This window comes from Emydura macquarii, unplaced genomic scaffold (assembly GCF_026122565.2).
Source record: "Emydura macquarii macquarii isolate MOO-44397 ecotype Brisbane River unplaced genomic scaffold, CSIRO-AGI_Emac_v2 contig_2199, whole genome shotgun sequence".
Lineage (NCBI taxonomy): Eukaryota > Metazoa > Chordata > Testudines > Chelidae > Emydura > Emydura macquarii.
In genome coordinates, this window is record NW_027132336.1 from 3,400,808 (window position 1) to 3,414,036 (window position 13,229).

The following is a 13,229-nucleotide window of genomic DNA, read 5'->3' on the forward strand; positions in this document are numbered from 1 at the left end:
TACAGGTGAGGCAGAGAACCTGACTGCACATGGAAATTTGCTATATTGAACCCTGGGACGCAAACCTGGTTCTCTCCCTAGGCCATCCACAACCAGTGTTGATATTGGTTGCCCTCCTAGTCTGGGCAGGTAATCACATTCCACAGCTGTTGTAAGAAAATATGATTGATCCCTGTTCCAAACTTGGGATGATCACATCCTGTGAAAAACTAAATGCGCAAATAAAAAGTCTGTTTGTTTCACATATTTTTACTTTTTATTTCAGAAAATGAAAAAAGCACACAACTGGCATAGTGTATAACAAGGACAGGATATACACTCAAAGTCCTCTCTACAACATTCTTATCTGTTAGTTTGTCACCACGTCATACAAATTTCAAAGTAAATATTTAGTCAATTACCTGTTTTAATTCTAAAAGGAAAAATGTCTCAACACAGATTAAAAATACAATTTGACTGATAAAAGTTACCAAATTCTGCTTCAGTTATGACAGCGCAGCCCACAATTTTACTCTTCAGCCTACATATATCAGAAAAAGGGCTAAATTCAACCCTGGCATTAGCAGACACATTAGGAAGTGCTTCCATTTTCACCAGTCTGGATTTTTTTATGAAGTGATTTCATTTTTCGTATTATCGCAATATACAGGAAGTGGCTCCAGTTCTTGCTGCCTGATATGTAGCCATTTTCTGAGCTGTTTCTCTGGACATTAAGCCATACTGAAGCATCCTGAACTGTCGTTCCCGACTCTTTTCCAACTCTTTCCAGTGGGGCTCTTGCAGAGACTTCTGCAGAAAGGAAAGACAGATTACGATAGTACAAATATGAGTGACTAATCAGATGATGGAATTCATTTTCACACAAAAATCTGGATGGCTGGCAGACACAAATTCCATTTGGTATCATGACTGGGGCAAGCATAGCAACTTCATATGGGCCATGACAAATAGAAACAAATCTAGCTTGGGTGCCCAATTTGTTTACTCTAGATTGAGCACAGATATAACACTGTACAAATCTGAAGCCAAGATAAAACCAAACTACATTTGTACCGTTATGCTCCATTGCCTTTTTCTTATGTTATCTCCCTCTCAGAAGTTTATCCTGGTAGACATATACCAACACTCAGATGCATACATCCACTATCCCAAACTTTACAGGTGTTCAGATTTAACAGCTAGGTTCACAAAAACAGTATTTCAGAAAAGACCAGTACAGACAGACAAAGCAACTTTAGCATCTGTCACCAACAATGCTAGAATAACTTCTCTTCATTTTACAACACATTTGTTTTTATAGTTAGTTTTCTACATTGTAATATAAATTCTATTTTATTATGAATTTAACAATGTTAAAATTATGTGTGTGAAGCAAATTCTGCTCTCATTCACCCCTGCATAAACCCACTGAGCTCAAAGGGCTTACATGGGTGTAAACCAGGCCAAAATTTGGTCCTGGTACTTCAACACCAAAAGGGGATCTTCTTCTTTCAGTGTATTCAGCAATAGGGAGGTAAGGCATCAAAAAGGTGGGCAATACAAGTCGCATGCAGAGTAGGCTATGGTGGAGTTATTCCACAGAAAGACGCTTCCTTTCTTGCATGGGAGATTCTGGACCACTTTCTGCTTTAAATTAAAACCATGAAACACAACTGGACTAACTGGGTTGCTGGGTATAACTGACAAGAATTTGGCTTGTTCTCTGTAATTAAACTTGTCCAGGGATGTGTAGACTCCAGCAGCACTGATGGGGCTGGAGCAAACTTAACATCTTCTGCTAACTTGTGTTTTACTTATACTTTAAATTGAATTAAAAACTGATATTTTAGAGTTTAGGACATAAGCCTTAGGACTTGAATGGAAGGAAGAGGAAAAGGATTAATATCTTGTGATATTTATAGTGTAAAGTTAAACAAAACAAAAGTTGTGGAACTCTTATACTTCCTTACATATTCAAACAATAGCTGCATTCACAGGGTCATATTCTACATCATATTGTCAGGGATCCTGTCTATAGGTTTATAATTCTTTTTTATTTATTTCAAAATGTGGCTTACTCTTTGTATTGATTTGAATATCTTTATTACATTGCAGTTTTCCTTTGAGGCCTCTGCCCTAGGCTATGTCTACACTGCCGAGGGAAGTCGATTTACTTTGTCGACTTTCAGCAGCCGATTTTTAGAAATTGCAGCAGCGTGTCTACACTACACTGTTTGCGCAGGTCTCCTGCATTTACACCGACCAGCCTTAATTCAAATTTTAAAGCAGTGCAATGTGGGTAGCTATCCCACAGTGCAACTAGCTATGGTGGCTGTTGGGATGAATGTCATTGTCCCATGATGCAACGCTGCTTCCCCCACTCTTCTTCCCTCCCCCCCCCAAACAAACAGGAAAAGTATTTTCGCACCATTTTTTTACTCCGCGTGATCACCATTCCTTCAGAGACATGGAGCCAGCTCAACTCTGCACTATTATTGTGAGCATCACAAATACATCGTGGTTTATCATCGATTATTTTCGAAGTAGAGCAAGAAGCTGAAGCACAGGCAACAGGAATGCCGCCGAGGCTGCCCTGTACAAGCCATCGAACAGAACAATTCCCGATTGCTTCAGGCTGTAACGAGTCATCTGTGGTCCATGGAGCACCGGTTCTGGTGCAGGGAAACAAGCACAGACTGGTGGGACCGCATCGTTATGCAGCTGTGGGATGATGATCAGTGGCTGCAAAACATTTGTATGTGAAAGGCAACCTTCCTGGAACTGTGCTCAGAGCTGGCCCCATCCCTGAAGCACGTGAATACTCACTTGAGACAAGCTATGACGGTGGAGAAGCGAGTCGCCATCGCTCTGTGGAAGCTGGCAACCCCTGACTGTTACCGCTCGGTTGGGAATCAATTTGGAGTCGGTAAATCTACAGTGGGCGCTGCCGTGAATCAAGTGTGCAGTGCCATAAATAAACTTCTGCTACAAAGGCTAGTGACTTTGGGAAATGTGCAGGATATAGTGGATGGGTTTGCCACGATGGGGTTCCCAAACTGCAGGGGAGGGGAGGAAGATTGATGGGAAGCACATCCCTATCTTAGCGCCTGCCCACCTAGCAACCGAGTACATAAACCGCAAGGGGTACTTTTCCATAGTCCTGCAGGGGCTTGTGGATCACATGGGTCGTTTCACTGACATATATGTGGGGTGGTCTGGGAAGATGCATGACGCATGCATATTTCATAATTCGGGGCTGTTCTCTAAGATGCAGGTGGGCACTTTCTTCCCTGACCAAAAAACTCACATTGGGGGTGTGGAAATGCCAATAGTGATCCTGGGGGATCCTGCTTACCCCTTGCTCCCTTGGCTACTGAAGCCGTACACAGGTCACCTTGACAGTGACAAAGAATGTTTTAATAAGAGGTTAAGCAGTTGCAGAATGGTTGTAGAATGTGCCTTTGGGCGTTTAAAGGGTAGATGGAGGAGTCTCCTCACTAGACTGGACATGAGTGAGAAGTACCTCCCTTCTGTGATATCTGCTTGCTGTGTTCTTCATAATGTGTGTGAAGCGAAGGGTGAGAGGTTCCCTCTTGGTTGGATTGTGGAGGCAGAAAGACTGACCGCCAATTATGAGCAGCCAGATGCCAGCACTACACTGAGAGCTAACTGTGGAGCGCTTTGCATTAGGGAAGCTTTGAAAACCAGGTTCTGCAATGAGATGCAGGACTGATTTCTGTTCCTGTATATTGTTTGCCTTTGGTGAACCACCCCGCCCCTCCCCCCCCCATATCTGTGCCCTTCAAATCCCTCCTGAACAAGATATGATTTAATAAAGAAACGTGTTAAAATGAAACAAAACTTTATTTCTGAACATTCAAGTAATGGGGGCGGGGGGGAGTGTCCATTCACTGTCTCAAGGCGTAGGGTGGTAGCTTGCTGGCCAGCAGTCAATGTAGCCGCTGCTGCTTTCTGCTTGCCTCCACCAGGATGGAGGCGAGCATGTACTGCAGCTTGGACAATCTCCTCCGAGACCTCTTGGGGGCAGGGGAGGTGGAGGGCGGCAAAGCCCTCGGTTGAGGAGCATTAGGGAGAGGCTGCAGTGGGACTCTATCCTGCCTCCGCTCCTCCTGAAGCTCCACAGGACGTTGGAGCATCTCTGCTTGGTCCCGCATGATTCACAGCAATTCCTGCATGGTACTGCGATCATACTCCATCATTTCTCTGCAACTCTCCCTGTCCATGTCCATATTCTGGGACAAGGTCAGCCTCTGCGTTCTTTGCTCTGTCTCTGCAGCAGCTGAGGCGTTCATGAGCTTGCCAAACATTTCATATCTTGTTCTTTTTTTCCTCTTTCTAATCTGAGCTAATCTTCCTGCAGCTTTTCTTGAGGGTCGGTCCAATGCCAAGGCGCCTGTAGAATGAAAGAAAAATAACAAGGTAGCCACTGTTAGCATATGAAGAAAATCATACAACTGTAACAATGTAGATAATGATCCCCTGAGACAATGTAGACAATGATCCCCTGAGAAAATGTAGAAAATGAACCCCATGATACAATATAGAAGATGATCCCCTGCTACAATATAGGCAGTAATCTCAATGCAGTGCACAGGGTGAACACAGAGCCTCATTCCATTCCTAACGTCCCAGAAGAGTCTGCTCGCTGTGCCATTACAGAAAGGATCAGAGGACAGCGTGGTGGGGAGGGAAAACTCTGCTGGTCTTTTAAACCTTACAGAGAGGAACTGCAGAGTGTGTGTGTGTGGGGGGAGGGTAGAGGGGGGGAAGTCTATGCTTAAAACACAGATTTGCTGGACACAGCGGGATACCAGCAGTGTTCCGCCATGATGCAGGGTCTCTTGATTGCAGCGAAGTATCCTACCATGGAGGCAGGAACAAGACAGCTCTCCCCTGAAAAGTTTTGGGAAGGATAACAGATTACATACATTAAAGTTTCCATGAGATATCAACTGATGATAAACGTAGCATTTCTCATCACATAAATCAACTGTTCCTTGGGTAACCCCACAGTACAGTCAACGAAATGCCTGAAATCCCATTCGTGCCCCCCACACCCAATGTAAAAGGACAGAAATGCTAAGAAGAAAAAAACTCACCAGATGTGCCTTCCACGGGATCATTAGTGCTGTCCTGTGTGCTGCTGGACTGCTCAGGGGTCAGGAATATGTCCTGACTTTCTGGGAGAACACACACTCCGCTCTCCTGCACCCTGCTCTCCTCAGCCGCCTCCTCCTCGTCGTCTATGGAGTCCTTATCATTGTCCATGGACTGTGACTTAGCGGAGGTATCGATGCTGCGGGGCGGCACCGTGGTGGGATCGCCACCGAGAATTGCATGCACCTTATCATCGAAGCGGCATGTTTTGGGCGAGGCGCCAGAATGGCTGTTAGCTTCCCTGGCTTTCTGACATGACTGATGCAGCTCCTTGATCTTCACGCGCCACTGCTGAGCGTCCCTCTCGTGTCCCTTCTCCAGCATGCCCTCGGATATCTTCCCATAAATGTCCAGATTCCTTTTGCTGGCTCTGAGCTGAGCCAGAACAGACTCCTTGCCCCACAGACCGATGAGATCTAAGACCTCTGGTCGACTCCATGCTGAAGCGCGTTTGGGCTTTGCAGTAGCCATGTGGAGAACAGTGACAAAACTCTCTCCACGCTGGCAGCACAGGAAATGAAAATTCAAATCTTCCCAGGACTTGAGGGGAGGGGGCTTTTCCTGGTAGCGTGACCACTGAGCAGCACAGAGCGACTGTCCAGAGCAGTCAAAACGGGGCATTGTGGGATACATTCCGGAGGTCAATTAATTCAATTTAAGTAATGTTGTGTCTACACTGACACTAAATTGATTTAACAAATTCAATTTAGGCGCTCCACCATTTGCAGAGGTAGTCTTAGTAAGTCCATTTCCAGCACCTTAATTCAAATTAACAGTACCAGTGTAGATGCAGGTGTAAGTAGGTCGACTTAAGTGACTTTTAATCGACCTAAGTTGCTAGTGTAGACCAGGCCCTACTCTAGGCTCTGATACAGCAAAGCATTTAAGCGTGTGTTTAAGACCTTGATTTGGGAAAGCACCTCTATTTAAGACATACTTAAATAAAGCCTCAAATACTTTTCATTGCTGAATAGGGATGGACTTAAGTATATGCTTAAAGTTAAGCATGTGCTTATGTGTTTTGCTGAATTTGTGCCTTAAATGGAGATTCTGAAGTTGCAAAAAGCAATCCTGTGAAAGGTTTACATTATTATATCATTTATATTATTTATTATTGTACTATTTATTCCCCTAGGCTGTGAATTCAGCTCCACCTAACAAAATAGGTCTACAGTTATTATTTCAACAGATTGGCCCATTTATCTCTAATATTCCTGTCATGAGTTCAGGGCAACTGCATCTGTTTTTCCCTTCTGTGGTCCCTGGGAATCAACTCTAGGTTCCTGGCTTCTCAGCTGTCACCTCTGTTGGGTACAAATCCACGACTCTCTCCCTCCTGACCAAGGTTTTTCCAGGCTGCACAGTTCCCTGCCTACATTAAGTGATATTCCCTGCAAGCCAGACTGCGTAAACAGGCTAGCATCTGTGCTTTGGTTTCTCTCCAGAGGCTGTGACCACAGTAATGGCCCACAGTTATAAATTACCACATAGCTCTTTATAAGCAAGCACGTTTATTTTTAAGGTGAAAACATTACAGAGAAAACATATTAAAAATGATAAAAGAACCTACATGCATACTAAAAAGTGTACTAGAGGTCACCCCAACTCCAACCTCGGTGTCAGTCCTTAATCCACACCTGGGTTTTCCCCATGGTTACAAGTTCAGAATTGTCTCAGTGTCAGAACCAGAATAACGATGAATAGTTTAGTCTTTCCTTTATATTGCTTGGGACCTTTGATCTGGGCCTCAAGTAACAGGTGATCAGCAAACAATGCCCTCTCCTCAGAGCGCAGTTTCAAATGTCTGGGGTTTGCATAACTGGAGGTGGAGAATTTGCATTCACCTTCTCTTAGATATTCCCCGGGAAAACTACTCAACATTATTTGCGCCTAATGTCCATTCTTGTCTGGCACATTGTTCAAAATAATCCTTTGTAACCCCAAATCTCACATCTGTGACATCTCTCTCAAGAGGTTACATTCAATTCCATACCACAATAAGAGATAAACCATTCATTTAATATAACAGATCCCAAAGACACTTAACTCTTAATTCAATAAGGTTTTGCAAGAATACTGCAAGAAATTGCACATCTGTCACACTTCCATTGTGCTAACTGAAACTTAAAAAAAAGAGTTCCTATAATGACTATTTATTGTAATACTTATTTTCTTACTTCATATGACTCCCAAGATCTCCCTGACCCTGCACCATCTTTCTGGGGAGTAATCTTCAAGATTTCAGCTTGCTTTTTACGCTCCATAGTTTTCTCTGTAATCTTTTTCTGCAGATCTAAAACACGTTCATCTTTCACAAATCCTTCAGTGAATTGAGACTTTATTTTCTTCTCTTCCTGCCTGCAAGGTCAAATATAAAAGAAAAAGGAGGGGGAAATAGATGGGACAAATTCTACAAAATAAATTTAATCTAGATTATTTAGAATTAAAATATATTATTTTGCAAATCATGAATTAATGCACCAGCCTTTTACCTCTGGTGACCAGTTGATTGAAATCAGGTTTACATTATATGAGAAAATGAATGTGGTGTTCTTAGCTTGATTCCTGTTGTTCACGTACCACCATTAACCAGTATGGAACAATTCAGCATAATCTAAAATCCCTTCTCACTGGATGCCAAGACTATAATATAATATGTCTACACTGCAGCCATGGTGTGTGAATGGCAGCTTGTGTAGACCAGTGGCTTTCAACCTTTCCAGACTACTGTACCCCTTTCTGGAGTCTGATTTGTCTTGCATACCCCCCAAATTTCACCTCACCTAAAAACTACTTGCTTACAAAATCAGACATAAAAATACGAAAGTGTCACAACATACTGTTACTGAAAAATTGCTTACTTTCTCATTTTTATCATATCATTATAAAATAAATCAATTGGAATATAAATATTGTATTTATATTTAGCGTACAGTATATAGAGCAGTATAAATAAGTCATTGTCTGTATGAAATATTAGTTTGTACTAACTTCACTAGTGCTTTTCATGTAGCCTGTTGTAAAATTAGGCAAATATCTAGATGAGTTAATAAACCCCTTGGAAGACCTCTGCATATCCCCTGGGTACACGTAACCCTGGTTGAGAACCACTGGTATAGATATACCCACACTAGCTGTACTCTAGATAGCTTGCTAAAAACAGAAATGAAGACACTGCAGTAGAATCTTCAGCAAATGATACATAGTCAGTTGTACAGACAGTACTGAAGCCTGAGCCATGGAGTCCTCACTTCTCTTTTTAGTGCACTAGCTAAAAGTATGGCTAGAGTAGGTACATCTACACAAGCTTCCATTCACACTCTCAGTTGCAACGTAGATGCACAGTATACCCTAGGGTGTAGAAGAGAGTGTAGCAGTAAAGTAACAAACAAGAGAGTGGAAGAAATGGTAGGGTACCTACTTTATTTCACACTTTCCTGCTGGGTTTTTTTCCCTGCTACCCCATCTCTTCTATCCCTTTGGAGTGTACATTGTATCAGTTTATGCTCACTATATGAAAACTTAGTTTATAATGAGCAGAAGTGTAAATCTTTCTTGCATTAGCTTGCTGCATACTAAGGACTGCTGTCGTGCACTAAAAGTTTCCTGGTGATCTTTAAATCTATTCTTGTTTCAAAACTAAATGCTTGTGTAGACACACCCTTACTCCCAATAACCTTGGTAACGCCCCTTGTTGGCTAGGCTACACCAACTTACATTCATACACCCACTTACTGACATGTAACTTGCACTTCTGTTTACATTGCCATTGAATTTGGCTCAGTGACTAGCATGAGACCACAATATTAAGATCACATTATGGACAGTTATACCTTTCAGGTAAAATTGAAACCTACAGTAAGAGGTTGGAATTCTACTGAAGCTAATGGCATCACAGCTGCTTATACCAGGCCTGATATGGCCCTTTCTCTCTGTTGATAGGGCTAATGGAACTTAATGATCATAGGTACATTTGACTGTTGAGTACGGAGTTTTGTAAAAGGATTTATGTGGTACAGCATTTCTCTGGAAGTGGTTTTACTGGTAATTTGAATAAAAATCCTATTTACATATCTAAAGCAAGGTGTGGGTTGGTGCTCTGCTTGGTTGATATCAATTGTATCTGTTACTCTGAGTGTAGCAGGCCAAATTTCACAAAAGGGCCACACCTATGGAAATGTTTAATACAATATTAAAAAAATCTCCCCTCCCCACTCCCCCCCCCCCAGGTTCTTAGTCTTCAATCTTTTTAGTGTAACCCCAACATTTCCAATGGCTAGCGTCACTGTCAAACAAACGCAAGTTCTTTTTCTCAGGGGTGCTTTTCCCCCAGGCTCTGAGATCACTGAGTCACCACAGAAGGTCTGAGTCAAAGTCCCTTAGAAATTCAGACACACCCCATCCCTTAGAGAGGCTGTTTTTGGCCATCCTGTTCTCTTCAAGTCTCTTGTCATTCGGAGGCTAGGAAGTGCCTTGTACAGCCAGTGCTCTTTACAGCAGGCATTTCTGGGGCTCAGGATTACAATCTCAGCAGTTCTCAAGAGCTGAGTGAAAAGGAGCTTTGACCCAACCTTCACTTTGAAGTCTGATTTTGGGCCATAAATAAGGCCAGCAGTTTAGATTTACTTCCTAGACTTGTGGTTGCCTTCCTGAGACTCTCCCTGGACTGCCATATTTCTTGCTCTAGAAACTGTACCTGTCATGGGGTAAGGAATGAAGTAATGACCACACCTCTGCCACCAAGAGGGCCCAGTGCTTGGATGAGATCAGTTTAAGGATGAAGAACAGCTTGCTGAAGCTGAACCTGAGCAAAATAGAGATGATGCTAGTAGGCAAAGGAAAGTATTTTTAATGGCTTGCAGCCATCTTCTTTGGTTGAAGATTCACATCCACAATTGGTCAATTCAATCTGTAGTCTCTTGGATTCCTTGCTGATGCTGAGCTCTCGCATAGCAACAGCTGTAAGGCTTTCTGCCATCCCCAGTTGGCTAGAAGACTCTGTCCCATCTTGATGGATGAAGACCTGGCCCAAGTTATTCATGCCTTTGTTATCCAGCCTTTGTCTCGGCTGGACTACAGCAGCATGATATATCTGGGCACAAAACCTTCAGCATTTAGGAAACTCCAACTAATTCAGAGCACTGTGGCATGTTTCCCCAGCAATACAGGCTACCACGAGCATATCAGACCTGTCCTCCACTCTTTACACTGGCTTCCCATAGAACTTCTAATCAAGTTCAAGATTGTGGTCCTTATCAACACAGTGCTTCTTAGCCCAGGCCCAGGGTATCTAAAAGTCCATCTAAAGCTCCAGACAAAGACCGTGGTCAACAACTGTGCTTCTCTGGCACAATGGAACTTTCTACAATAAGAGTAAAGCTCACATGTTTGGCAGACAGATCTTTCTCCTGGGGTGGTCCAACACTGTAGAATGAACTCCAAAAATTAAGGATCATCACAATCCTCACCACTTTCCATTCTAAGTGCAAGGCACATTTCTTAGACCTTGCCTTTTCTAACATACACACATAGAAACAGGTATATTTGTTAAAAACATATGATAATAAAATAAAATGAGAAACCCTACCAAAATAAGCCATTCCACTGCACATGCTTCTCCCTCTGGAGAGAGGATGAAAAAACAAACAACACATGACAGATGTATAGTCATGTTGCTTAATGCACCATTAGAAAGTGCTCAGATACGACGGTGATGAGCATGGTATAAAAACTTATACAGAATAGAATAGAATAATGCTTCTACCAGATTTAAAAGGCTGATACACCCTGTTAATGTGGGTTAAATGTCTGATATTATTCTATGATTCTAAAACTTATGCTCTAACATTTAACCTACATGAAACCAGGGGTTATTTCTATTTTCATGGTAATGAGACCCTCTTTCCCAAGAGGTGCTGAAAACATGCTAATTAGTTTTTATGTAAACCATTGATGATCAAACAGTCAGTGGTCTTGGATAACAAATCTTTCATTACATGCAAATCAGTATTCTTGTAAACACAGCCACAGAAGATGCAGCAGAAATCTAACACTATGGAATTGTGGAAGCTACTTCAGAGTTAAGATTGAAAATTCTTGTCCATTTCAAGCCCCATATTCAATCCCTCCCCACTCTCCCCATCATGCCCAAAAGAAGCAGGTGCCTGGAAATTGTATATGTTACATCTCATGCTAAGGTAGACTATTTCTCAGAGGTTTGAAAAAAAAAAAGCCCAAAGGGAGTTTTAAAGTACTGGAGTTTGTCATGGGGGGTACAGACCTTTTGGGACGTAGAGGGAAAGAGCCCAGATGGACGTGGTTCCCCCAGGCCATAGTTTTCCTAATAAAGTGAGGTGGCATCTGTCTGGAATGGGAAAACGTGATCCAGATTAATCCATTTAGGATCTCAAAATGAGAGAGTAGAGTAAATGCACCCAATTTATTGCAGTATATTTAAGGTATGTCTATAGTGCAGCTGGGAGTGTACCTTCCAGCCCGAGTAGGCAGATGTGCTAGCTCTGCTCAAGCTACCATGCCACAAATATCAGTGGGGTGTTGGGGAATAGACAGGGGCATGGGCTAGCCACCCAAGCGCAGACCCAAGGATCCACTTGACCTGGTACTCTGTTGGCTAGCTTTCGACACCACCCATTGCAGAATGTCCGTGTTGCTATTTTTAGCGTGTTAGCTCAAGCAGAGCTAGTGTGTGTCTGTCCACCTGGGCCTAAGGCATTCCCAGCTGCAGTGTAGACACATCTATAGAGACCGCTTTGCTTTTAGGCTGCTGCTGTATGGGGGAGGAAAAACTGGTCAACATTTCTTAAAGGAGAACTTCAAATGTATGTACTTGTATTGATTTATTTTATATGAACTTTGTTGCAGCAGCAGCCCAAAGAACTGAGGGCTTGAGGGAAAGTGCTTTACTTCTGTACTGGTTTCTAAAACAGAATACCAAACCTCTAGTCCACAAGAGGTTTTGGGGTTCCTCCCCCTTTTGGTATTAAAAAAGGAGTCTTCTGTCCTGTTATGGATAAGATGGTGTGTCTCCGATCTGCTACAGTCTTTAAATTTTTTCCCTACTATAAACTTTTAAATGTTTTCCCAACTTTTTGGGGACCCCATAAAAATACAAGCAGGAAGGAATTAAGAACCCCCTGCCTGCAGACAGCCAAACTAGCCATGTTCCCGCTCAGTTGTATGGAGAGAGACAAGAAAGGTGAGGTAATAACTTTTAATGGAGAAACTTCTGTTGGTGGAAGTTAGGAGCTTTCAAGCTTCACAGAGCTCTTCTTCAGGACTGGGGAAGGTAACCAGAGTGTCTGAGCTAATTACAAATTGGGACAGATTGTTAAGCGTAAGGGGTTCACACATGCTGTACTAGACCACTTAAAATGAAGTTAAGAGTTAGCAGGCCATGGGTTGTGTTACAAATTGTTGTAATGATTTTCAGTGTCTAGCAGAGTTATGAATTTAAGTTCCTAGACTCATCTTTTGAAGGTGTTGTGCAGGTTTCCTTTGAGGATAAGGACTGAGAGATCAGATATAGAGGGATCGCTTTGTGAAAAGTGTTCACCCACATGATATGGTGTTTTTATCTTTTATCATTTTTCTATGTGAGTTCATTTGAGAGCATAGCGATAGTTTGGATTCACCCACATAGTTGTTGTGGGGCATTTGATGCACTGGATGAGTTACACCATATGTTGTGATAGGCATGTGTAGGACCCATGAATCTTGAAAAGTGTGTTGTAGGGGATGTTGTCACAGCAGTGGAGGTATGTCAGCAGGGTTTGCATCTCTTATTCTGACAGGGGCTGGTGTTGCTTTGAGTTGGTGTGTCCTGATCTGTACTTTGGTATTTTGTTGCCTAAAACATGAGAATTTATGTACCTCAGTGTGTGGTTAGTTGCCTGGATTTGAAATTTGCTTTTTATTTGTTATTAAACAATCAAAAACAAATTTAGTTAAAAAAATTGAAGGAAACTTTCATGGTTGAGATTGTTCTATATTACAGTAAGAATGGACTGTCTCTTTGGATTTGCTAGCAATTGTAGTCTTAGTGATGTGGTGCA

The 13,229-nt window shown here is 42.4% G+C and overlaps 1 protein-coding gene across 1 annotated transcript in view; it reads right to left on the reverse strand.

Moving 5' to 3' along the window:
- Window positions 1-269: 269 nt before the first annotated feature.
- CFAP99 (cilia and flagella associated protein 99) overlaps window positions 270-13,229 on the reverse strand; it is an 89,010-nt gene continuing 76,050 nt past the window's right edge. Inside the window, exons 15-16 of the mRNA XM_067558864.1 lie at window positions 7,335-7,515; window positions 270-789 (exon numbers count right to left, since the gene is read on the reverse strand). Of these exons, the coding sequence (XP_067414965.1) occupies window positions 634-789; window positions 7,335-7,515 (337 nt within the window). The 3' untranslated portion in view covers window positions 270-633. The remainder of the gene's footprint in view (window positions 790-7,334; window positions 7,516-13,229) is intronic.